Source organism: Rhinopithecus roxellana, chromosome 6 (assembly GCF_007565055.1).
Source record: "Rhinopithecus roxellana isolate Shanxi Qingling chromosome 6, ASM756505v1, whole genome shotgun sequence".
In the NCBI taxonomy this organism is placed as follows: domain Eukaryota; kingdom Metazoa; phylum Chordata; class Mammalia; order Primates; family Cercopithecidae; genus Rhinopithecus; species Rhinopithecus roxellana.
Genome location: NC_044554.1, coordinates 121,928,155 through 121,956,045, shown reverse-complemented (window position 1 = coordinate 121,956,045; position 27,891 = coordinate 121,928,155). Strand labels below are relative to the sequence as shown.

Sequence of the window (27,891 nt, the reverse complement as noted above, 5' to 3'; positions counted from 1 at the left end):
ATTCAAAGGAAAAAACATGAAAATTAAAATCAAGTTACAATTTTGTATTGGCATAAAACATATCAGCAAATAAGATGTCTGAAAAGGAGGGTATGTCAGAGGAGCTAGAGGATACTATTAGTCAATTTAGGAAAGAATCTAGATCACAGTCAGTGAAGGAGCCTGGCTTTATTAAAGAAACATCAAATTTGATAAACGAAGCTTCTGATTACCTGGAAGGGAAATCTTCTAACCAGATTTATGAAACACATCCTAGACAGATTACATTAGAGTCAACATCTTCCTCTGGAAGCAAGTCTAAGAGAAATGAAGAACAAAAGAAAAATCTTCAATTTTCTGAAACAAGCACTACAACAGAAACTTCACGGAGTTTGTCATCACTAACTGGGAGGATTGCAGAATATCAGGCTTTGGTTAACTTCCTATCTCATGAAACAGTAGGAGAAGTTAGTCCACAAGTCTCTGAAGAAAATCAGAAACAACTTGGCTTGGGGGCAGATAACTTTACAGTTAACCTTGAGGCCAAGGGTTTACAGGAATTTCCTAAGGACATTTTAAAAATCAAATATGTAAAACATCTATATTTAGACAAGAATCAAATCAAAACTTTTCAAGGGGCAGACTCAGGTGATCTGCTAGGACTTGAAATTCTATCCCTGCAAGAAAATGGATTATCATCACTTCCATCTGAAATTCAGTTACTTCATAATTTAAGGATATTAAACGTCAGTCACAACCACATATCACATATACCTAAAGAAATATCTCAGCTTGGGAATATCAGACAACTCTTTTTTTATAACAATTACATTGAAAATTTTCCTCCTTACTTAGAATGTCTTGGAAACTTGGAAATTTTAAGTTTGGGTAAAAATAAGTTAAGGCATATACCAGATACTCTGCCTAGTTTAAAATACTTACGGGTTCTCAATTTGGAATATAATCAATTAACAATATTTCCTAAAGCTCTGTGCTTCCTTCCAAAGTTAATTTCACTAGACCTTACTGGAAACCTGATCAGCAGTTTGCCAAAAGAAATTAGGGAGCTTAAAAATTTAGAAACACTTTTACTGGATCATAATAAGCTTACCTTTCTGGCTGTAGAAATTTTTCAGTTACTCAAAATAAAAGAACTCCAACTGGCCGACAATAAATTGGAAGTTATTTCACACAAAATTGAGAATTTCAGGGAACTTAGGATTCTTATACTTGATAAAAATTTATTGAAAAATATACCAGAAAAAATATGTTGCTGTGCAATGTTGGAATGCCTTACTCTTAGTGATAATAAATTAACAGAACTTCCTAAGAACATCCATAAGCTTAACAATTTAAGAAAACTTCATGTAAACAGAAATAATATGGTAAAAATAACTGACAGTATCTCACATCTTAATAATATATGCAGTCTAGAATTTTCAGGAAACATAATCACAGGTGTTCCCATTGAAATAAAAAACTGCCAAAAAATAATTAAAATTGAATTGAATTATAACAAAATAATATATTTTCCGTTGGGACTGTGTGCTTTAGATTCTCTTTATTATTTGAGTGTTAATGGAAATTATATTTCAGAAATACCTGTGGATATATCTTTCAGTAAACAACTGCTTCATTTAGAATTGAGTGAAAACAAACTCCTCATATTTTCTGAGCACTTTTGTTCTCTTATTAATCTTAAATACCTGGATCTTGGTAAAAACCAAATAAAGAAAATTCCAGCATCTATTTCTAATATGATATCACTCCATGTACTTATTTTATGCTGTAATAAATTTGAAACTTTCCCTAGAGAATTGTGTACTTTAGAAAATTTGCGAGTACTTGATCTTTCAGAAAACCAATTACAGAAAATCTCTTCAGACATCTGTAATTTAAAAGGAATCCAGAAATTAAACTTCTCAAGCAATCAATTTATACATTTTCCTATTGAACTGTGCCAACTTCAATCACTGGAACAGCTGAATATAAGTCAGATAAAAGGGAGAAAGGTAAGAGACTGTGGGCTTTGTGGGGAGGGAGAGACTGGAGAGGATCAGAATTTAAGCTGTGGTGTATCTGTTTGTACCATATGTGTGTTTTAAATTGAGTTGGAATATTTTATTTTTTAAATGAAAGGCTTCCCCCTCCCCACCAAACATGGCTTATAAATACACTTCACAACACAAAAGCTGTACAGGAACATATTTCATTAAAATGAAATATGAAGCAATGAAAGCTGACAATTCTATAGATTCCTTTTTGTTTCGGTGTAATTGTAAAAGGAGTTTTAAAGTTGTAAATGTCGTATAAACACATTACTGAAAATTTGGAAAGTGATAAAATTAAAACAAAAATAATTCCACAAGCATATCATTGTATTATAACTACTGGCATACGTTGACAAAACTTTTAGTCTTTTTTCCTGTTATGCATATGGTTTTACAAGAAATTATAAAAGACTGCACACTCAGTTTTAAATTCTTCTTTTTTTAACCAATAAGCATTTCTCTTTGATATAATCATCTTTCCAATAAATTGTTATAACCAGTACATGATTTATAGATCTAATCCTCTTGTTATGCATTTATGGATGTTATAATTTTTCTTCATAATAATCCTGTGATGAATTTTTCCATAAATATAGCCTTTTTCATATTTTAGACTATTTCCTTAGGAAATTTTCCCTGAAGAATCACTAGATCAATAAGAATTAACATTTTTAGAGTTTAGCATTTTATCTTACTGAAACTCTAGGAGTAACTTTTATGGAAATAATTTTTTAAAAACTAAAACATTACTGATTTATACGAAGATCTTAGTAAACAAATGAAAAGAACACAGCTGTTATCTAAGTCAGGACTTCCCAAAGTCTACTCCTAAAAGCCCTAGTCCCATTTTTCTTGAGTGTCTGCTCAAGAAAAAAAAAGGGAGGAGGGGAGCAGTGTCTGTGATCAAATAGCTTTAAGAAGTACTGGGTTCTTCTCTTAAAGAATAACAATGAATACTGATCTATTAAAAGCTTTGAAGAGTCTTGCACTAATTTTCCCAAAATATTCCCATATTTCCCAAACTTGTTTGACCATTTTTAACATAACAGCTATCATATAATACATTTCCAGAAAAGCTACTCCAGGGAATACTTGCTTAAGCAGATGGAATGAATAATGATACCCCTTGCATTTAAAAAGTTGATTTTGTACTAACAGACAATTTTTAGTTCTGCAATATAATAATCAGTTAATTCATTGACTGATTCATAATCATCTCACTCATTTTCTCCTCTTGTAAGATAACTGTTGGTATCTCCAATGATGTCCTTAACTCTCTTTTTTATTAACTCCTTTCTCACCACACCTGCTGTCACTTACATGCACATTATCCCAAAGTCTACATGACTAAAGCTGATCTCACACCAGTGCTGCAGTCCCATAGTTCCCATTTTTTTCCTGGAAATTATACATGTTCTATTCTTTTGTTGTCACACACTCAATATCACTTCAAAGTCAGCTCATTTTTCTTCCATCTCCTTTCAAAACTTCTCCATTTCTGTTTGTGATGCCAGTTTTTCTTTTAAACCTGCCAGGTTAAAACTCATGAAATCATTCTTGTTCCTTTTCCATCATCAGTTATACCTCATCTTACACCAAAATTGTATCACTTTTCCTCTAAAAAAGCTGTCGGATTATCTCCCTCATTTTCCAGTGTCACTGTCTACAACCTCGTCCTTGGTTATCACTCACTTCATGCATAGATTTATGCCAGGAGCTTCCTCCCTTTTAGCAAACCTTATCAAAGCTGTCAGACTTCATTGCAGAGGACTGTTCTCCATGTATCATACTTGCCTGTCAGGAATCCAAATTGCATATCTGTTACCTACTCAAAGTGAGTGGCTGCCCAAGGCAACAGTCCACATATTTGCAACATCATTGCAAAGGTCATCAAATGGAAAAAATGATTTACAAGAACTCCTGTCAAAAAGAATATCCCATGTAGTTGAAAATATCATTGATAACCCCCTTGGGGTGGAAATGAAATGCCCAAATAATTAACTTATGTAATAGCAGATGGTCACTTACTGAAGAAGAGTCAGATTAATCACAGGGCTTTTATTTTACTAAAGGAAGGATACCCAACAGGAACCTTCCTTCTATATGAACCCTATCATCATGCAGCTCTCAGACACCACCTCTAGTAAATGTTGAGAAGGTAATTAAAGAATATTTCCTTCATTGAATGTCAAATAATGAACCCACCTACCTGTTTTGATCTGACTCCTACTTCACAGGCCCGTCTCTCCAGTCTTGCCATAGCCTGGTTCCATGCTCCTTATCCAAACAAATCTCCCTCTGCTTTGCATCGCCTTTCTTTACTGGTCAGCTTCTCACTAGCCATGACTATGCATGATATTCTGTCAGTCAGGCTGGAGGACAGTGGTGCGATCTCAGCTCACTGCAACCTCTGCCTCCTGGGTTCAAGTGATTCTCCTGCCTCAGGCTCCTAAGTAGCTGGGATTACAGGCACTCACCTCCACGTCCAGCTAATTTTTGTATTTTTAGTAGAGATGGGTTTTCACCACGTTGGCCAGGCTGGTCTCGAATTCCTGTGATCCACCCGCCTTGGCCTCCCAAAGTGCTGGGATTACAGGTGTGAGCCACCGAGCCCAGCCCCCTATTCATTCTTAAGAGGCTATTCAAGTTCTACTTTTTACATGAAGCTTTACTTATGTAAAGCTTTTTTTTTTTTTATGTAACTCTTTACAGAGAGTTATCTGATTTGTAGTAATGAACCTTTTCTAAACTTTTATTCATCAGTTATTAATTGTATTATTTTGGCATTGGATTACCTATTGCTTCATTCCATTTCCTTATTTTTTCATATGGATATATTCTGTTCCCTAAAATAAATTTTAATCTCTGTGAAGTTGGAAACTATTTCTTATGCTTCCTTTATACCTGGAAGAACATATAGCACAACATCCAGAATGTACCTTGTTGTTTAGTTATTTCAGAGGTGCCTACACATTCAAAATTGTTTTGTTCGTAGAACATCCTTTATTTCAAAAGCCACTCATAAAGGCCCTATTTTCTCTAAATATGCATATTCTTCATCTTAACAGAATATTTTAATTCCTGCAATTTTGCAACACTTTTTGTACTAGGAATTTTTATTTAAGGTCACATTGCCAAACTGTGACTCCATTATTAAACATTTGGTCAAATGCATTTCATGCTTGGGAACACATACAAAAAGTATAAAACATGTGTATCATGTCATTTTAAAAATCTAAAAAAAGTGCACAAAAGATGAATAAAAAGCAATGGGGCCTGGTGAGGTGGCTCACGCCCTTAATCCCAGCACTTTGGGAGGCCGAGGTGGGAGAATCACCTGAGGTCAGGAGTTCAAAATCAGCCTGGCCAACATGGCAAAACTCCATTCTACTAAAAATACAAAAACTAGCCGGGCATGGTGCTGGGCACCTGTGATCCCAGGTACTCGAGAGGCTGAGGCAGGAGAATCACTTGAACCCGGGAAGTGGAGGTTGCAGTGAGCTGAGATCACGCCATTGCCCTCCAGCCTGGTGACAGATCGAGATCTCCATCTCAAAAAAAAAAAAAAAAAAAAAAAAAAGCGATGTTGATAGGACTAGGAATAAGGAGATCAAATGTGGAATAGAGTAGTTGGAAAAGACTTCCGGGGGTGGGAGGTTGGGGGGCAGGAAAGAAGTCAAAACACGGTTAGATTTAGGGAGTGGAGAAAGGGATAAGGAGACAATGAACGCTGAGCAATGGGAATGTGAGCAAAGTGGGTAGCAAGCCACAGGGTTGAATTAGAAGCACTGTTCAGATTGAGGAGGTACTTGGATATCGCACAGTATCTTGTGGGTTTCAGCCAGAAGGGAGAGTCAGTTACAAAGAATTTGTGACATAATAAAAATATGTCCTTTTTAAGACAAAAACAAAAACAGACAAAACTCATTTGATTTTAGAAAAAGTTTTAGTCATGCAAAGATGTATTTATAAAAGTATAATTTTTTAATCTTTGTTACAGTTAACAAGACTTCCAGGAGAGCTATCTAATATGACTCAACTTAAAGAACTTGATATCTCAAATAATGCAATCAGAGAGATTCCAAGAAATATAGGAGAATTGAGAAATTTGGTTAGTTTACATGCATACAATAATCAAATAAGTTATATTCCACCATCTTTGCTATCTTTAAATGATCTCCAGCAACTAAACCTGAGTGGTGAGTGTCAAGCATAATCAGTAAGCATAATCAGTAAGTAGAGTATTAATATCTGAGTTGCAAATTTTGTTGACAAGATACAGAATGGCAAAGAGTCAACAGAATGTATTAAGTCACCATTAGAAGGAAATGACTGTCCTAGGTACAGAAAATGAAAGCAAAGTATAAGGTCCAGTTCCTGCCTTGAAAGAGTAGAAGAGCCTGAACATATTTTCATTTCTTTTCTCTCTTCTCTGTCTATACCCAGTCGTTTAGTATTTCTTCCCTTCTGAACCCAACCTCACCTCTTCCTCTACACACACCTACACAACCTCAGGTCAGCAATTTTTTTGCATTTCCTTCTCTATTGGGAAGGAAGAAAAAAAACTATCTCTGTTGTTTGGATAAGGAGCATGGAACCAGGCTATGGCAAGAATTGAGAGCCAGGCCTATGAAGTAGGAGTCAGATCAAAACAGGTAGGCAGGTTCATTATTTGACATTCATTGAGGCAAATATTCTGAGGTATAAATATATATATATTTATTTTGAGACAAGGTCTCACTCTGTTGCCCAAGCTGGAGCACAGTAGCAGGATCATGGCTCACTGCAGCCTTGACCTCTCTAGGCTCAGGTGATCCACCAGCCTCAGCCTCCCAAAGTGCTGGGATTACAGGCGTGAGCCACCATGCCTAGTCAGCAGTGTCTTTAAAAACCTAATCTTGGAAGTGACATAACATCACTTCTGCTCTATTCTATTGATCACACAGACCAACCTTGGTATAATGTGAGAAGGGACTATACAAGGGGGTGAGTAACAGGAGGTAGATATCATTGTGGGCTAACAGATGGCCCTAAATCAATTTGAGTAATTGAATTTGTAGTTAGAAGCTCTCATACAAAGAAAATTTCTAGCTCAGATAACTTCACTGGTGAATTCTATCAAGTATTTAATAGAAGGAACAATGCAAATTTCAAAAAGGTTCACTGGTGAATTCTTTCAAGTATTTTTAAGAAGAAATCACTAAGTTAGGCTGGGCACAGTGGCTCATGCCTGTAATTCCAGCACTTTGGGAGGCCAAGGCGGGCGGATCGCTTGAGGTCAAGAGTTTGATGCCAGCCTGGCCAATGTGGTGAAACCCCGTCTCTACTTAAAAAAAAAAAAAAAAAAAAAAAATTAGTCGGGTGTGGTGGGGCACACCTGTAATCAAAATCAAAACTACTCAGGAGGCTGAGGCAGGAGAATCGCCTAGACCCAGGAGGTGGAGGTTGCAGTGAGCTGAGATTGTGCCACTGCACTCTAGCCTGGGTGACAGAGTGAGACTCTGTCTGAAAGAATGAAAGAGAGAGAGAGAGAGAGAGGAAATAATGCCAATTTTTAAAATTCTGTCATAAAATTGAGGATAAAACATGTCTCAGTTCATTCTATGAGGCCAGCATTATCCTAATACTATAATAAAACAAATACATTTCTTGGAAACTTACAGAATAATATCCTGCTTGAACATGGATGCAAAATTCCTTAATGAATTAAAGCAAATCAAATCCACCAATATAAAAAATGATATCATATTGTGACCAAGAGCAATTTACCCTGGGAATACAAGGTTGAGTCAATATTCAAAAACTAATCCATGTAATTCACCATCTGAACAGGCTTATGAAAAGCCATATGAACTTCTCACTGTAAGTATAAAAAGCAAAGCAAGCAGATGTGGTGGTTCATGCCTATAATCCCAGCTACTTGGGAGACTTAGGCAGGAGGATTGCTTGAACATGGGAGTTTGAGGCTGCAGTGAGTTATGATTGTGCCACTGCGTTCCAGCCTGGGCAACAGAACAAGACCTCATCTCAAAAAAAAAAAAAAAAAAAAGCAAATATTATATGAAAAAATACAATTGCCATTCAAGATTTTCAAAAACAACAACAACAAAAAAATCTCACTAAGCTAGAAATAGAAGAGAATTTCCTCAACCTGAAAAAGTGCATCTGCAAAACTCCTATAGCTAATATCACACCCCATGGTAAAGAATTTCTTTTCCACTATGATCAGGATTAAAGTAAAGTTCTCCTTTCTCACCACTTCTTTTTGATGTTATAACTGGAAGTCCCAACTAGCACAACAACACAAGAAAAAGAAATAAAAAGTAAACAGATTGGGAAGGAAGAAGAAAAAACTATTTCTGCTAATAGAGACACATCGTCTAGGTCAAAAATCCCAAAGGATCTACAGAACAAGTAAGTTTGGCAAGATTCCCATATACAGAGTTAATAAACAAAAATCAATCATATTTCTACAGACTAGCAATAAATGATTAGAAATTGATTTCTTTAAAAGTACAATTTAAAATTGTACCAAAACCATACATAAATCTAACAAATTACATATAAGATCTATATGCTGAAAACTGTAACACAGATAAAACTAAATAAGACCTAAATAAGTAGAGAGATAGTATTCATAAATTGGAAGACAATATTGTTAATATGTCAGTTTCCCAAAACTTATCTTTAAATTCAACTCAATTCCAGTAAAAATCCTAGCAGAGATTTTGTTTCAGAAAACAACGAGGTAATTATAAAATGTATATAAAAAGTCAAAGGAACTAGGATAGCTGAAACAATTTTGAAGAAGAAAAACAAAGTTGGATGATTCACACAACCTGATTTCAAGACTTATGTAAAACTATAGTCATGAAGACAGTGATAGTATTGGCAAAACAACAGACATAAGGATCAATGGGACAGAATAGAGAGTCTGGAAATAGATCCACTATGATGGTTAATATTGAGTGTCAACTTGATTGGATTGCAGGATGCAAAGTATTGTTCCTGGGTGTGTCTGTGAGGGTGTTCCCAAAGGAGATTAACATCTGAGTCAGTGGACTGGGAGAGGCCGACCCACCCCCAGTCTGGGTGGGCACAATCAGCTGCCAGCTCTGCTAGAATGAAGCAGGCAGAAGAACGTGGAAGGACTAGACTGGCTATGTCTTCTGGCCTCCATCTTTCTCCCATTCTGGATGCTTCTTGCCCTGAAAACACTGGATTCCAAGTTCTTCAGCTTTTGCACTCTTGGACTTACACCCCTGGTTTGCCAGAGGCTCTAGGGCCTTTGGCCACAGACTGAAGGCTGCACTATCGGCTTCCCTACTTTTGAGGTTTCAGGACTTGGACTTGCTTCTTTGTGCCTCAGCTTGCAGATGGCAGACTTCACCTCATGGTTGTGTGAGTCAATACTCCTTAATAAACTCCCTTTTATAATTAGTCCTGTCCCTCTAGAGAACCCTGACTGATATACCCACTATGTAGTCAACTGATTTTTTGCCATGGTAGTTCCCCCTTATCCACAGTTTCAGTTTCCATGGTTTTACTCATGGTCAACAGTGGTCTGAAAATATTAACTGGGAAATTCCAGAAATAAACAATTCATAAGTTTAAAATGGTGCACTTTTCTGAGTAGCGTGATGAAATCTCACACTGTCCTACCTGGGATGTGAATCCATTCAGTGGATGTGCTCCCTGCTTGTCAGTCACTTAGTAGCAGTCTCAGTTACCAGATCCACTGTCACAATATCGCAGTGCTTGTGTTCATGTAACCCTTATTTTACTTATTAATGGCCCTAAAGCACAACAGTAGTGATGCTGGCAATTCGGATACACCAAAGAGAAGCCTTAAAGTACTTCCCTTAAGTGAAAAGGTGAAAGTTCTCAAGAATCATATGATGAAGTCGCTAAGATCTACGCTAAGGACAAATATTCTATCAATGAAATTGTGAAGACGGAAAAAGAAATTTCTGCTAATTTTGCTGTTGCACCTCAAACTACAAAAATTACAGCCACAGTGTATGATAAGTGCTTAGTTAAGAAGGAAAAGGCAGGCCGGGCGCGGTGGCTCAAGCCTGTAATCCCAGCACTTTGGGAGGCCGAGACGGGCGGATCACGAGGTCAGGAGATCGAGACCATCCTGGCTAACACGGTGAAACCCCGTCTCTACTAAAAATACAAAAACTAGCCGGGCGAGGTGGCGGGCGCCTGTAGTCCCAGCTACTAGGGAGGCTGAGGCAGGAGAATGGCGTAAACCAGGGAGGCGGAGCTTGCAGTGAGCTGAGATCTGGCCACTGCACTCCAGTCCGGGCGACAGAGCGAGACTCCGCCTCAAAGAAAAAAAAAAAAAAAAAAAAAAGAAGGAAAAGGCATTAAATTTATGGGTGAAAGACATGAACAGATGTGTTCTGATTGACAGCAATCATGTTTGATACTGTATTAGGTTTGTAGGCATCAGCTGGGGGGTCTTGGAAGGTATCTCCCATGGATAAGGAGGAACTACTGTAATCCAACAGAGAAAGAACATTATTTTCAACAAATATTGCTGAATCAACTGGATGTCCAAAAGCCAAAACAAGACAAAATAAAACAAAAACAAACAACCACAATATAATTTTGATCCTACACACCATATAAAAATATTACCTCACAATGAATCACAGACCTAAATATAAAAGCTAAAACTATAAAACTTCTAGATAAAAACATAGAAAAATATTATTTTGCAAAAAAAAAAAAAAAAAAGTGAAAAAATATTAAAAGGCTGGGTGTCATGGCTCATGCCTATAGTCCCATAACTTTGGGAGGCTGAGATGTGAGGATTGCTTGAGACTCAGGAGTTTGGGACCATCCTGGGCAACATGGGGAAACCCCATCTCTACAAACAAAATACAAAAAGATTAGCTGGGTATGGTGGTGCACTCCTGTAGTCCCAGCTACTTGAGAGGCTGAGGTGGGAGGATCACTGGAACCCAGGAGGCTGAGGCTGCAATGAGCCAAGGTCATGCCACTGCACTCCAGCTGGGTGACAAAGCCAGACTCTGTCTCAAAAAAACAAGGTGAAAAAAATCAAAACCTTGGCAAGGATTTCTTATATACAACACTGAAATTACATTCCACAAATGAAAATAAGTTGGTTTTCATCAAAATTGGAAACTTCTCAGCTGGGCACGGTAGCTCATGCCTGTAATCCCAGCCCTTTGGAAAGCTGAGGCGGGCGGATCTCCTGACTTCAGGAGTTCGAGACTAGCCTGGCCAACATGGTGAAACCCCGTCTCTACTAAAAATACAAAAAAATTAGCCAGGCATGGTGGCGGGGTGCCTGTAATCCCAACTACTTGGGAGGCTGAAGCAGGAGAAGCACTTGAACCCAGAAAGCGGAGGTTACAGTGAGCCAAGATGGTGCCACTGCACTCCAGCTTGGGCAACAAGAGCAAGACTAAAGGCTTTTTAAATTTTTTTAATTTTTTTTTTTTTTTTTTTTTTTTACAACAGAGTCTTGCTGTGTCACCCAGCCTGGAGTGCAGTGGTGCGATGTAGGCTCACTGCAGCTTCTGCCTCTGGGGTTTCCTGCCTCAGCCTCCTGAGTAGCTGGGATTACAGGTGCCTGCCACCATGCCCGGCTAATTTTTGTATGCTTTTAGTAGAGACGGAGTTTCACTATGTTGCCCAGACTTGTCTCAAATTCCTGACCTCAAGTTATCCACCTGCCTCGGCCTCCCAAAGTGCTGAGATTATAGGCATGAGCCACTGTGCCCGGCTCAGACATTTTTTAAAAGAATGAAAAGCAAGGCCATGGATTGGAAGAAAATATTTGCTTAATACAAAAAAAAAAAAAAAAAAAAAAAAAAAAACTAAAAACAAAATTAAGAAGCCAAACCACTTAATAAAAATTGGTATAAATTTTGAACAGATAATTTACTAAGCAGCTATATGAATAAAAAATAAGCATAAGAGGCCGGGCGTGGTGGCTCATGCCTATAATCCCAGCACTTTGGGAGGCTGAGGCAGGTGGATCACTTGAGATCAGTAGTTCAAGACCAGCCAGGCCAACATAGTGAAACTCCATCGCTACTAAAAATACAAAAATTAGCTGGGCATGGGGCTTGCCCCTATGGTCCCAGCTACTTGGGAAGCTGAGGCACAAGAATAGCGTAAACCCCGGAGGCGGAAGCTGCAATGAGCTGAAATCACACCACTACACTCCAGACTGGGTGACAGAGCTAGACTCTGTCTCAAAATAAAAAAGAAAGAAAGAAAGGAAGAAAAGAAGCATACCAAAATATTATGCTTATTAGTCATATTAGAGAAATGCAAATTAACTATACAATGAAATATTGCTATTAGAATAGTTAAAATTAGGCTGGGCCCGGTGGCTCACACCTGTAATCCCAGCACTTTGGGAGGCCCAGGTGGGCAAATCATGGGGTCAGGAGTTTGAGACGAGACTGGCCAATATGGTGAAACCCCGTCTCTATTAAAACTACAAAAATTAGCCCGTGTGGTGGCACACGCTTATAGTCCCAGCTACTCAGGAGACTGAGGCAGAAGAACTGCTTGAACCCGGGAGGTGGAGGTTGCAGTGAGCCGAGATGATGCCACTGCATTCCAGCTTGGGCGACAGAGCGAGACTCCACCCCCCACCCCAAAAAGGGATAGTTAAAATTAAAATCTGATAATACACTGATGAAAGAAATACAAAATGGTACAACCCTTTAGAAAAGTTTGGTAGTTTCTTATATAGTTATACATACACTTAACCACACAAACCATCAATCTCACTTTGACTCCTCTTTTACATGAAATTAAAACGTATTCAACAAAAAACTGAGTGCAAATTTATAGAGAAGCTTCCTTTGTAATTGCCAAAACTGGAAGCTCTTCAAATGTCTTTTATGTATTAAATGGATAAATTATTTACATCTACATAATGGAATACTTCTCATTACTAAAAAGGAAAAAAAAATATTGATACAACAACACTGATGTTGTTGTAATGCTAAGTGAAAGAAGCCGAACCCTAAAGACTATGTGCTGTGATTTATAACATATATGTTATACATGTATGTGTGTGCATATATACATATATAAAATTCTAGGTTTATAATAAATATATTTTACACATATACACTCCCAGAAACACTGTATCCAGATCTTGGTTTCTAAATATGATTATTCACTAAAAGGAACCAGTTTCCTTTATGTTTATAAATAACATAACTATAAAATATATAAATAATATAAAGGCAAATTTTAGGCCTCTCTAAATGATTACAAATTCATTTTTACCACAGTTTTACCTCTTTTTTTTTTTTTTTTTTTTGAGATAGAGTTCCGCTCTTGTCTCCCAGGCTGGAGTGCAATGGCACTATCTCGGCTCCCTGCAACCAGTAGCTGGGATTACAGGTGCCCACCACCATGCTCGGCTAAATTTTGTATCTTTAGTAGAGATAGGGTTTTGCCATGTTGGCCAGGCTGATCTCGAACTCCTGACCTCAGATGATCCACCCACCTTGGCCTCCCGAAGTGCTGGGATTACAGGCATGAACCACTGTGCCCACCCCAGTTTTACATTTTATATTAGGTTTATATTGGATTACGATGGTATTGAAAAAATTACATTTAGGAAGTAGAGTTTAATTCCCACTCCCCCTTGAGGGTAGCCTAGATTTAGTGACTTACTCCCAAAGAATAGAGTATGGAAAGGAAAAAAATTATAACATTATCTTGGAGAATGCTGGCAGAGACTGTGTTATCCAAGAGATAAAATTTAACATCTTTAGTGATGTCATGTGGATATGAGGTATCTCTGATATAATGTGATACGTGCACTTCACCTCTGTGGTATTCTTTTCAAAAACCCATAACCCCAGTCTAATAATGAGAACATATCAGACAAATTCAAGTTATGGTACATTCTACAAAATTCATAACCAGTACTTCTTAAAACTGTCAAGGTCATGAACAACAAGGGAAGATTGAGAAACTATCACAAAACAGGCCACTAATGAGATATAACTGTATGCAATGAGATTTCCTGAGACAGAAAAGGACACTGATGGAAAAACTAATGAATCCAAAGAAGTCTGAAGTGTATTTAGTAGTAATGTACCAATACTGGTTTCTTAGATTAAACTAATGTAATATGATAATGTGAGATAACATTAGGAGAAACTAAAGCTAGATGACGAATGCAGAAGAACTTGCTACAATCTCTGCAACATTTCTATGAATCTAAAATTATGCTAAACAAACAGTTTAGTTTAAAAATTACCATCACATCCACTCTATAAAGTTCTTTGCTGTATTAAAGGAGGATAGTCTCTGTCTCATTTTGCCACCCCTAGGAGAGAAAGCAACCACAGCTGTCTTTCTATAAACACTCTTTTTTGCTCTTAGCATGTGTACATCAGAAATAATTTATGACCTGCTGCATTGTGAGGGTCCTCTGGTACTTTGTCAGCAAGACATAATAGATGTTATTTGTCTCCATAGTTATCTTTTATAGAAAGATGTAATTCAATTCTAATTTTTTTCTACTAGGAAATAATCTGACAGCTCTACCTAGTGCTATCTACAATCTTTTTTCACTGAAGGAGATAAATTTTGATGACAACCCTTTGCTGAGACCTCCAATGGAAATCTGTAAAGGAAAACAGTTGTACACTATTGCACGCTATCTACAGAGGGCAGATGAAAGAGATGGTAGGTGGTGAGTGATTGACTATCTAAGAAGTCATTTCTCTTTTATTTTATTTTAATTTAATTTTTTTGGAGACAGGGTCTCACTCTGACACCTAGGCTGGACTATAGTGGCATGATCACAACTCCCTGTGGCCTCGGACTCCTGGGCTCTAGTGATCCTCCCACCTCAGCCTCCTGAGTAGCAGGGACTGCAGGTGTGCATCAACACACCTGGCTAATTTTTTAATCTTCTGGTAGAGACGGGTCTCACTATGTTGCCCAGGCTAGTCTTGAACTCCTGAGCTCAAGCAATCCTCCTGTCTTGGCCTCCCAGTGTTGGGATTACAGGTGTGAGCCACCACACCCAGCCACAAGACACTATCTCATATGAATTAAAAGATGGTTTGCTTTAATTGGAGGCTTTCAATCTGGCAGAGATGTGAAAAAATTGATACTCTTTCTTTTCTGAAGGTTAGGAGTTTGTTTTGATAATTCAGATTATTTAATCCAGGTCCATACAAATCGAGGCACTGAAAATAGGCAAATCCAAGTGGAGGAGGGGTGGGCCATTTTCCTACCCTATTGACCTTAATGCCCTTCAATAGGTGTTTCATTGAGATTGTGACCAGACTCAAAATCCACACAGAAATCTATTAGTTTCAATCTGTTCTAACAAATGTAGTTGTTCTAAAAGACATTTGGAGTTGGGTGTGGTGGCTCACGCCTGTAATCCAAACACTTTGGGAGGCCAAGGCAGGAGAATCACTTGAGCTCAGAAGTTCGAGACCAGCCTGGGCCACATAGTGTGACCTTGTCTCTATTTTTAAGATAGATACATAAATAAACAAACAAACAAATAAATAAATAACATACATTTGGCCTTGAGGGAAGTCCACGGAGCCATTCCACTGATGGCATTCAGTCTTTGGCCCACTATGACTATCTGTCTGAAATTTATTTTATTTTATTTTAGTTTAGTTTTTATTATTATACTTTAAGTTCTAGGATACATGTGCATAACGTGCAGGTTGCAGGTTTGTTACATATGTATACTTGTGCCATGTTGGTGTGCTGCACCCATCAACTTGTCAGCACCCATCAATTCACTATTTATATCAGGTATAACTCCCAATGCAATCCCTCCCCCCTCCCCCACCCCATATAGTCCCCGGTGTGTGATATTCCCTTTCCCGAGTCCAAGTAATCTCATTGTTCAGTTCCCACCTATGAGTGAGAACATGCGGTGTTTGGTTTTCTCTTCTTGTGATAGTTTGCTAAGAATGATGGTTTCCAGCTGCATCCATGTCCCTACAAAAAACGCAAACTCATCCTTTTTTATGGCTGCATAGTATTCCATGGTATATATGTGCCACATTTTCTTAATCCAGTCTGCCACAGATGGACATTTGGGTTGATTCCAAGTCTTTGCTATTGTGAATAGTGCCGCAATAAACATACGTGTGCATGTGTCTTTATAGCAGCATGATTTATAATCCTTTGGGTATATACCCAGTAGTGGGATGGCTGGGTCATATGGTACATCTAGTTCTAGATCCTTGAGGAATTGCCATACTGTTTTCCATAATGGTTGAACTAGTTTACAATCCCACCAACAGTGTAAAAGTGTTCCTATTTCTCCACATCCTCTCCAGCACCTGTTGTTTCCTGACTTTTTAATGATTGCCATTCTAACTGGTGTGAGATGGTATCTCATTGTGGTTTTGATTTGCATTTCTCTGATGGCGAGTGATGATGAGCATTTTTTCATGTGTCTGTTAGCTGTATGAATGTCTTCTTTTGAGAAATGTCTGTTCATATCCTTTGCCCACTTTTTGATGGGGTTGTTTGTTTTTTTCTTGTAAATTTGTTTGAGTTCTTTGTAGATTCTGGATATTAGCCCTTTGTCAGATGAGTAGATTGCAAAAATTTTCTTCCATTCTGTAGGTTGCCTGTTCACTCTGATGGTAGTTTCTTTTGCTGTGCAGAAGCTCTGTAGTTTAATTAGATCCCATTTGTCAATCTTGGCTTTTGCTGCCATTGCTTTTGGTGTTTTAAACATGAAGTCCTTGCCCATGCCTATGTCCTGAATGGTATCACCTAGGTTTTCTTCTAGGGTTTTTATGGTATTAGGTCTAACATTTAAGTCTCTAATCCATCTTGAATTAATCTTCGTATAAGGAGTAAGGAAAGGATCCAGTTTCAGCTTTCTACTTATGGCTAGCCAATTTTCCCAGCACCATTTATTAAATAGGGAATCCTTTCCCCATTTCTTGTTTCTCTCAGGTTTGTCAGAGATCAGATGGCTGTAGATGTGTGGTATTATTTCTGAGGACTCTGTTCTTTTCCATTGGTCTACATCTCTGTTTTGGTACTAGTACCATGCTGTTTTGGTTACTGTAGCCTTGTAGTATAGTTTGAAGTCAGGTAGCGTGACGCCTCCAGCTTTGTCCTTTTGACTTAGGATTGTCTTGGCAATGCGGGCTCTTTTTTGGTTCCATGTGAACTTTAAAGCAGTTTTTTCCAATTCTGTGAAGAAACTCATTGGTAGCTTGATGGGGATGGCATTGAATCTATAAATAACCTTGGGCAGTATGGCCATTTTCACAATATTGATTCTTCCTATCCTTGAGCATGGTATGTTCTTCCATTTGTTTCTGTCCTCTTTTATTTCACTGAGCAGTGGTTTGTAGTTCTCCTTGAAGAGGTCCTTTACATCCCTTGTAAGCTGGATTCCTAGGTATTTTATTCTCTTTGAAGCAATTGTGAATGGAAGTTCATTCCTGATTTGGTTCTCTGCTTGTCTGTTACTGGTGTATAAGAATGCTTGTGATTTTTGCACATTAATTTTGTATCCTGAGACTTTGCTGAAGTTCCTTATCAGCTTAAGGAGATTTTGGGCTGAGACAATGGGATTTTCTAAATATACAATCATGTCATCTGCAAACAGGGACAATTTGACTTCTTCTTTTCCTAACTGAATCCCCTTGATTTCTTTCTCTTACCTGATTGCCCTAGCAAGAACTTCCAACATTATGTTGAATAGGAGTGGTGAGAGAGGGCATCCCTGTCTTGTGCCAGTTTTCAAAGGGAATTTTTCCAGTTTTTGCCCATTCAGTATGATATTAGCTGTGGGTTTGTCATAAATAGCTCTTATTATTTTGAGGTACGTTCCATCAATACCAAATTTGTTGAGCGTTTTTAGCATGAAGGGCTGTTGAATTTTGTCAAAAGCCTTTTCTGCATCTATTGAGATAATCATGTGGTTCTTGTCTTTGGTTCTGTTTATATGCTGGATTACGTTTATTGATTTGCGAATGTTGAACCAGCCTTGCATCCCAGGGATGAAGCCCACTTGATCATGGTGGATAAGCTTTTTGATGTGCTGCTGAATCCGGTTTGCCAGTATTTTATTGAGGATTTTTGCATCGATGTTCATCAGGGATATTGGTCTAAAATTCTCTTATTTTGTTGTGTCTCTGCCAGGCTTTGGTATCAGGATGATGTTGGCCTCATAAAATGAGTTAGGGAGGATTCCCTCTTTTTCTGTTGATTGGAATAGTTTCAGAAGGAATGGTACCAGCTCCTCCTTGTACCTCTGGTAGAATTCAGCTGGGAATCCATCTGGTCCTGGGCTTTTTTTGGTTGGTAGGCTATTAATTATTGCCTCAATTTCAGAGCCTGCTATTGGTCTATTCAGGGATTCAACTTCTTCCTGGTTTAGTCTTGGAAGAGTGTAAGTGTCCAGGAAATTATCCATTTCTTCTAGATTTTCTAGTTTATTTGCATAGAGGTGTTTATAGTATTCTCTGATGGTAGTTTGTATTTCTGTGGGGTCGGTGGTGATATCCCCTTTATCATTTTTTATTGTGTCTATTTGATTCTTCTCTCTTTTCTTCTTTTTTAATCTTGCTAGTGGTCTGTCAATTTTGTTGATCTTTTCAAAAAACCAACTCCTGGATTCATTGATTTTTTGGAGGGTTTTTTGTGTCTCTATCTCCTTCAGTTCTGCTCTGATCTTAGTTATTTCTTGCCTTCTGCTAGCTTTTGAATGTGTTTGCTCTTGCCTCTCTAGTTGTTTTAATTGTGAGGTTAGAGTGTCAATTTTAGATCTTTCCCGCTTTCTCTTGTGGGCATTTAGTGCTTTAAATTTCCCTCTACACACTGCTTTAAATGTGTCCCAGAGATTCTGGTATGTTGTATCTTTGTTCTCGTTGGTTTCAAAGAACATCTTTATTTCTGCCTTCATTTCGTGATGTACCCAGTAGTCATTCAGGAGCAGGTTGTTCAGTTTCCATGTAGTTGAGCGGTTTTGATTGAGTTTCTTAGTCCTGAGTTCTAGTTTGATTGCACTGTGGTCTGAGAGACAGTTTGTTATAATTTCTGTTCTTGTACATTTGCTGAGGAGTGCTTTACTTCCAATTATGTGGTCAATTTTGGAATAAGTGTGATGTGGTGCTGAGAAGAATGTATATTCTGTTGATTTGTGGTGGAGAGTTCTATAGATGTCTATTAGGTCCACTTGGTGCAGAGATGAGTTCAATTCCTGGATATCCTTGTTAACTTTCTGTCCCGTTGATCTATCTAATGTTGACAGTGGAGTGTTGAAGTCTCCCATTATTATTGTATGGGAGTCTAAGTCTCTTTGTAAGTCTCTAAGGACTTGCTTTATGAATCTGGGTGCTCCTGTATTGGGTGCATATATATTTAGGATAGTTAGCTCTTCCTGTTGAATTGATCCCTTTACCATTATGTAATGGCCTTGTCTCTTTTGATCTTTGATGGTTTAAAGTCTGTTTTATCAGAGACTAGGATTGCAACCCCTGCTTTTTTTTGTTCTCCATTTGCTTGGTAGATCTTCCTCCATCCCTTTATTTTGAGCCTATGTATGTCTCTGCATGTGAGATGGGTCTCCTGAATACAGCAGACTGATGGGTCTTGACTCTTTATCCAGTTTGCCAGTCTGTGTCTTTTAATTGCAGCATTTAGTACATTTACATTTAAGTTTAATATTGTTATGTATGAACTTGATCCTGCCATTATGATATTAACTGGTTATTTTGCTCGTTAGTTGATGCAGTTTCTTCCTAGCCTCGATGGTCTTTACATTTTGGCATGTTTTTGCAATGGCTGGTACCGGATGTCCCTTTCCATGTTTAGGGCTTCCTTCAGGGTCTCTTGTAAGGCAGGCCTGGTGGTGACAAAATCTCTAAGCATTTGCTTATCTGTAAAGGATTTTATTTCTCCTTCACTGATGAAACTTAGTTTGGCTGGATATGAAATTCTGGGTTGAAAATTCTTTTCTTTAAGAATGTTGAATATTGGCCCCCACTCTCTTCTGGCTTGTAGAGTTTCTGCCGAGAGATCTGCTGTTAGTCTGATGGGCTTCCCTTTGTGGGTAACCCGACCTTTCTCTCTGGCTGCCCTTAAGATTTTTTCCTTCATTTCAACTTTGGTGAATCTGGCAATTATGTGTCTTGGAGTTGCTCTTCTCGAGGAGTATCTTTGTGGTGTTCTCTGTATTTCCTGAATTTAATGTTGGCCTGCCCTACTAGGTTGGGGAAGTTCTCCTGGATGATATCCTGAAGAGTGTTTTCCAACTTGGTTCCATTTTCCCCCTCACTTTCAGGCACCCCAATCAGACGTAGATTTCGTCTTTTTACATAATCCCATACTTCTTGCAGGCTTTGTTCATTCCTTTTTTTTTTTCTTCTTTCGGTTTCTCTTCTCGCTTCATTTCATCCATTTGATCCTCAATCACTGATACTCTTTCTTCCAGTTGATCAAGTCGGTTACTGAAGCTTGTGCTTTTGTCACATATTTCTCGTGTCATGGTTTTCATCTCTGTCATTTCGTTTATGACCTTCTCTGCATTAATTATTCTAGCTGTCAATTCTTCCACTCTTTTTTCAAGATGTTTAGTTTCTTTGCGCTGGGTACGTAATTCCTCCTTTAGCTCTGAGAAGTTTGATGGACTGAAGCCTTCTTCTCTCATCTCGTCAAAGTCATTCTCTGACCAGCTTCGATCCTGTTGCTGGCGATGAGCTGCGCTCCTTTGCAGGGGGAGATGCGCTCTTATTTTTTGAATTTCCAGCTTTTCTGCCCTGCTTTTTCCCCATCTTTGTGGTTTTATCTGCCTCTGGTCTTTGATGATGGTGACGTACTGATGGGGTTTTGCTATAGGTGTCCTTCCTATTTGATAGTTTTCCTTCTAACAGTCAGGACCCTCAGCTGTAGGTCTGTTGGAGATTGCTTGAGGTCCACTCCAGACCCTGTTTGCCTGGGTATCAGCAGCAGAGGTTGCAGAAGATAGAATATTGCTGAACAGCAAGTGTACCTGTCTGATTCTTACTTTGGAAGGTTCCTCTCAGGGGTGTACTCCACCCTGTGAGGTGTGGGGTGTCAGACTGCCCCTAGTGGGGGATGTCTCCCAGTTAGGCTACTCAGGGGTCCGGGACCCACTTGAGCAGGCAGTCTGTCCGTTCTCAGATCTCAACCTCCATGTTGGAAGATCCACTGCTCTCTTCAAAGCTGTCAGACAGAGTCATTTGCGTCTGCAGAGGTTTCTGCTGTTTTGTTGTTGTTGTTTAACTGTGCCCTGTCCCCAGAGGTGGAGTCTATAGAGACAGGCAGGTTTCCTTGAGCTGCTGTGAGCTCCACCCAGTTCGAGCTTCCCAGTAGCTTTGTTTACCTCCTTAAGCCTCAGCAATGGCGGGTGCCCCTCCCCCAGCCTTGCTGCTGCCTTGCGGTTAGATCGCAGACTGCTGTGCCAGCAATGAGGGAGGCTCCGTGGGCGTGGGACCCTCCCAGGCAGGTGAGGGATATATTCTTCTGGTGTGCCCGTTGCTTAAAGCGCAGTATTGGGGTGGGAGTTACCCGATTTTCCAGGTGTTGTGTGTCTCAGTTCCCCTGGCTAGGAAAAGGGATTCCCTTCCCCCTTGCACTTCCCAGGTGAGGCGATGCCTCGCCCTGCTTCAGCTCTCGCTGGTCGGGCTGAAGCAGCTGACCAGCACCGATTGTCCGGCACTCCCTAGTGAGATGACCCCAGTACCTCAGTTGAAAAAGCAGAAATCACCGGTCTTCTGTGTCACTCGCGCTGGGAGTTGGAGACTGGAGCTGTTCCTATTTGGCCATCTTCCTGTCTGAAAGCTTTTGACAGTCTTTATCCCATCTGTCCTTGAGCTCTCTGTTGTGTGTCTGATTATTTCTGAGAACAGGCCCATTTTCTTTAAAAGGGACTAGATGAAGATTGGTTTCAAGTGTCTGGGAGGGAACCTTCACTGTCCAATTCTTTCCCTGGGGCTGGGTTCCCAACAGTTAGGCTTTTCCCTATAGGACTCTGATTTGCCACTTTTCATCACTAGTCAGAAAGAATTCAGATTTTGGTCCTCTAATTTAATGCAAGAGAACAATACAAGAGATCCAGATTTGGGGAAATGGAATATCCAAAACTGTCCCCTCAGATCATTTTATCATGTACCTTGTCTACATGATCAGGAGCTTGTACTAATGTAATTTCATAGTGAGATAGTCACAAAAAATTGCTTAGTCCTTCAAGTCACAATATACATTCATATACATCGCTATCATTTAGAGGCTTTTCCACGACTTGGGCTTTATTGATAAAGGAACCTAAAATATGAAATTAAAAGCCACAGTAGCTGCCTTCTTTAACTTACTGTGCAAGTTGATTGTCCTACTTGTTACTATAAAAAAGGATCTTTTGGCCAGGTGCGGTGGCTCATGCCTGTAATCCCAGCACTTTGGGAGGCCAAGATGGGCGAATCACGAGATCAGTAGTTCGAGAGCAGCCTGGCCAACATGGTGAAATCCCATCTCTACTAAAAATGCAAAAAATTAGCTGGGCGTGGTGGTGGGTACCTGTAATCCCAGTTACTCGGGAGGCTGAAGCAGGAGAATCGCTTGAACCCAGGAGGCAGAGGTTGCAGTGAGCCAAGATCGCACCACTGCACTCCAGCCCAGGCAACAGTGCAAGACTCCATCTAAAAAAAAGAAAGGATCTTTTATGGTAATTACATTTCTATAAAATAAAGATTTTAGGAGTTTTCTAGGATCCATAAAGTATTTCTGTTAGGTACATTACTTTAGAGAAAGGTTTAGAATCTCAGCCATTTATCTCCTTTCCCTATGCCCAAGGAGCCTTCATATTGCAGGCTTGGCATCCAATGAGGGCAGAGAGAAATCAGCTTGGGAGATGTATGTATTCTGCAATTAACAAATGGAGCATTTTTCTTTTATTTATTTCTTTTATTTATTTATTTATTTTTGAGACGGAGTCTTGCTCTGTGGCCCAGGTTGGAGTGCAGTGGCCCCATTTCTGCTCACTGCAAGCTCCACCTCCTGGGTTCACGCCATTCTCCTGCCTTAGCCTCCCGTGTAGCTGGGACTACAGGTGCCCGCCACCATGCCCGGCTAATTTTTTTGTATTTAATAGAGATGGGGTTTCACCATGTTGGCCAGGATGGTCTCGATCTTCTGTCCTCGTGATCTGCCCACCTCAGCCTCCCAAAGTGCTGGGATTACAGGCGTGAGCCACCGCGCCCAGCTGAACCTTTTTCTTAAACTTTTACTTAGAAGATTGGAATTTTATATATATCATAGCATGAAATACAGCCTGAGAGAGTATATATAAAACTTTTAAAAATAGAACATATTTGATCATGGGGCATGGTACATCTCGAGTTCTGAAAATTCTCACAGGCTTGGGGTAGTGGCTCACACCTGTAGTTCCAGGACTTTGGGAGGCCAAGGCAGGAGGATTGCTTGAGCTCAAGAGTTTGAGAGTAGCTTGGGCAATATAGTGAGACCCTATTGCTTCTCAGCCTTTTGGCTAAGATGAAGTATAGTGAGACCCTGTTTCTACAAAAAATTTTAAAAACTGAGGTGGGCAGAGAACTTGAGGCCAGGAGTTTGAGACTGGCCTGGCCAACATGCCAAAACCCCATCTCTACTAAAAATACAAAAATTAGCTGGACATGGTGGTACGTGCCTGTAGTTCCAGCTACTCAGGAGGCTGAGGCAGGAGAATTGCTAATCTGGAGGCGCCTGTAGTTCCAGCTAATCAGGAGGCAGAGGTTGCAGTGAGACGAGATCCCGCCACTGTACTCTAGCCTGGGTGACAGAGCCAGACTTTGTCTCAAAATAAGTAAATAAATAAAAATTAAAAATAATAAATTAGCCAGGCATGGTGGCACACACCTGTGGTCCCAGCTACTTGTGGGGGTGAAGTGGGAGAGTCATTTGAGCCCGGGAGGTTGAGGTTGTGGTGACCTGTGATTATGCCACTGCACTCCAGTCTGAGTAACAGAGTGAGACCCTGTCTAAAAAAAAGAAAAGAAAAAACTCACAGTACCTTTGTCCAGAAAAAATGGGTCTTGTTCAAATTAGCTGGAAGTTTTAATTAAAAACACTAAAATCACTAATTGTTCAGCCAACTTATTAAATAATTGACTTGAATATAAAATATGCACATATACACCATATTTATAGTAAATGTGAACTTAGTTTCTCAAGTTGGTACATAATGAAGCACATACAATTGTTGTCCATATTCTCTACCAAACCAAACAAAGCAAAACATTCCCACATACATTAAAAAGCCAGAAATGAAGGAAGGAGTCAAATGAATTTCAAATCCTGGAGAAATAAATGGCTTGGAAATCACTTTAAAGTTGCTTATAAATAGGCTGGTTGCGATGACTCATGCCTGTAATCCCAGCACTTTGGGAGGCTGAGGCGGGCAGATCACCTGAGGTCAGGAGTTTGAGACCAGCGTGACAAACATGAGAAACCTCATCTCTATTAAAAATACAAAAAATTAGCTGGGTGTGGTGGCGCATCCCAGCTACTTGAGAGGCTGAGGCAGGAGAATCACTTGAACCCAGGAGGCAGAGGTTGTGGTGAGCCGAGATCATGCCATTGCACTCCAGCCTGGGCAACAAGAGTGAAACTCTGTCTCAAAGAAAAGGAGAAAAAGTTGCTTATAAATATTCTTTTCAATGGCCATTTTAAGTGTTGGATTTTTTGGATGTTAGAAAAAAATGGAACAAATGTTTCAAATTTCAGTTTATATTTTAGATCCGCATTGTCATTGTCATTTTTTTTTTTTTCATGAGACGGAGTTTTGCTCTTGTTGCCCAGGCTGGAGTGCAGTGGCGCAATCTTGGCTCATGGCAACCTCTGCCTCCTGGGTTCAAGCTATTCTCCTGCCTGAGCCTCCCGAGTAGCTGGGATTACAGGCATGCGCCACCACACCCGGCTAATTTTTTGTGTTTTTAGTAGAGACAGGGTTTCTCCATGTTGGTCAGGCTGATCTTGAACTCGTGACCTCAGGTGATCCACCCGCCTTGGCCTCCCAAAGTGCTGGGATTACAGGCATGAGCCATCAAGCATGGCCGCCATTGTCTTTTTTTTTTTTTTTTTTTTTTGAGACAGAGTCTTGCTCTGTTGCCCAGGCTGGAGTACAGTGGTGAGGTCTCAGCTCACTGCAACCTCTGCCTTCCCAGTTCAAGTGAGTCTCCTGCCTCAGCCTCCTGAGTAGCTGGGACTATAGGCACACACCACCATGCCCGGCTAATTTATATATATATATATACATTTATATGTATATGTATATATGTGTATATATATATGTGTATATATATATGTGTATATATATACACATTTTTTTTTTTTTATCTGAGATGGAGTCTCGCTCTGTCGCCCAAGCTGGAGTGCAGTGACCGGATCTCAGCTCACTGCAAGCTCCGCCTCCTGGGTTCATGCCATTCTCCTGCCTCAGCCTCCCGAGTAGCTGGGACTACAGGCGCCCGCCACCTCGCCCGGCTAGTTTTTTGTATTTTTTAGCAGAGACGGGGTTTCACCGTGTTAGCCAGGATGGTCTTGATCTCCTGACCTTGTGATCTGCCTGCAGAGATGGAGTTTTGCCATGTTGGCCAGGCTGGTCTTGAACTCTTGACCTCAGGTGATCCACCTGCCTCGGCTTCCCAAAGTGCTGGGATTATAGGCATGAGCCACTGTGCCCGGCCAGCATTGTCATTTTCAGTTTTACTTAGCATATACATTTCACAGAAGCACAGAAATAAGAAAACTAGATATAATATGAACTCAAAATAGATTATCTTTTTCAAAAGATATACATTTTCTTTTATCTTCAAACGTAGAGAAAATCTTAGAGAAGATATTCAAGATAGTTGCCAACAACATCACTGAAACCAATTTTGAATTTTTATGTCAAAAACTAAACCTGGCAAACTCAGAAACTGATATGCCTACAAAGAGGTATGTATAAATGACAGCATTTAGTACAAATTTATTCTCATTCTGATGTATATCATGTTGATACTGCATGGTTTTGAAACATTCATAATAACACAATCTTTACTTTGCTATAGAAAGCTGATTTTAGTTTATTACATGCTTGTGATCCATGTTGGAAGGCCATATAACATAATGAAGAACAAGGGCTATGAGGACAGACTGTTTGACTTTTACTCACAACTGGTTTTGTGACCTTGGGCAAGTCCTTTAACTTCCTGATGACTTGGTTTCTTCACTGGTAAAATGGATATACTCATGTAAGAGAATTGTCATGAGAATCAAGTGAGATCAAGCTATAAAGCATATAGTAACCGGGCGTGGTGGCTCACGCCTGTAATCCCAACACTTTGGGAGGCTGAGGCAGGCAGGTCATGAGGTCAGGAGATCGAGACCATCCTGGCTAACACGGTGAAAACCCGTTTCTCCTAAAAATACAAAAAATTAGCTAGGCATGGTGGTGGGCGCCTGTAGTCCCAGCTACTTGGGAGGCTGAGGCAGAAGAATGGCATGAACCCGGGAGGCAGAGCTTGCAGTGAGCGAGATCGTGCCACTGCACTCCAGCCTGGGAGACAGTGAGACTCCGTCTCAAAAAAAAAAAAAAAAAAAAAGCATAGAGTATAGTAGCAGTAATATACTGGTTTATTAGAAATAACCCACAATTATGATTTTGAGGTCTTGAGAACTGAATGTAAATTGAATTGTTGATTTTCTATAAGGGAACAAGGGATGGGCTGGAGCTAACATTCACTTTCTATGTCCCCAGCACCATGCTATTTTTTTTTTTTTTTTTTTTTTGAGATGGAATCTCGCTCTGTCACCCAGGCTGGAGTGCAGTGGCCGGATCTCAGCTCACTGCAAGCTCCGCCTCCCAGGTTCATGCTATTCTCCTGCCTCAGCCTCCCGAGTAGCTGGGACTACAGGCGCCCGCCACCTCGCCCAGCTAGTTTTTTGTATTTTTTAGTAGAGACGGGGTTTCACCGTGTTAGCCAGGATGGTCTCGATCTCCTGACCTCGTGATCCGCCCGTCTTGGCCTCCCAAAGTGCTGGGATTACAGGCGTGAGCCACGGCGCCCGGCCCATGCTAAATTTTTATAAAGATTCTCTTCACCAATTAATTTCATCTTTACCTTGGTAAAATTGGTTTGAAAACCTAGATATACAATATTACAGGAGTTTAAAGCAATGTTCTTAATTGACATTTCAAATAATTATTAGTAATTTTAATATATTAAACATTAATAAATATTTAACTGTTACATTATTAATAATGTTTTTCAGCACTGTTTCATTAAGTGAGAGAGTCCACCAAGCACTTGTTATATGGAAAACACAGAGTAACAAATTATCACTAACTGCTGCTGCTTTAAGAGATCAACTAATTCGAGCACTAACTATGATAGGAGCATATGAAATTATCGACAAAATAACAGCTTTAAATCTTTTTACACGTGCAATTAAATTCTAACCAGTGGATCAATAATAAAAACTGAAAACTTTTGATGCACTTATAATTGCAACTGTGTTTTTGAACCATTTCACTTCACTTTATTCACAGCTCTTTTCTTGCATTCTTAAGAGATGATGACAACTTATAACTACCACTCTAATGTTATCATAATAAAATATTACAGACACTGTGTTGTGTGTTTGTTCTGTTGTCTTACTACAGTGATGTTGAAGTTGAAAATAATTGCTTTTTTTTTTTTTTTTTTTTTCCCTGAGATGGAGTTTTGCTCTTGTTGGCCAGGCTGGAGTGCAGTGGCGTGAATTTGAAAATAATTCCTTTTATTTTTGAGATGGAGTTTTTGCTCTTGTTGCCCAGGCTGGAGTGCAGTGGCGT

At 39.5% G+C, this 27,891-nt stretch overlaps 1 protein-coding gene across 1 annotated transcript; it reads left to right on the top strand.

Annotated features, from left to right (window-relative positions):
• On the top strand, nt 1–27,520 carry LRRD1 (leucine rich repeats and death domain containing 1). Its single transcript, XM_010353534.1, has 5 exons — nt 1–1,991; nt 6,031–6,229; nt 14,574–14,735; nt 25,895–26,012; nt 27,330–27,520. Exons 1-5 carry the CDS (start codon nt 75–77, stop codon nt 27,514–27,516), a joined length of 2,583 nt encoding a protein of 860 aa, XP_010351836.1. The 5' UTR covers nt 1–74; the 3' UTR covers nt 27,517–27,520.
• The last annotated feature ends 371 nt before the right edge of the window (nt 27,521–27,891 follow it).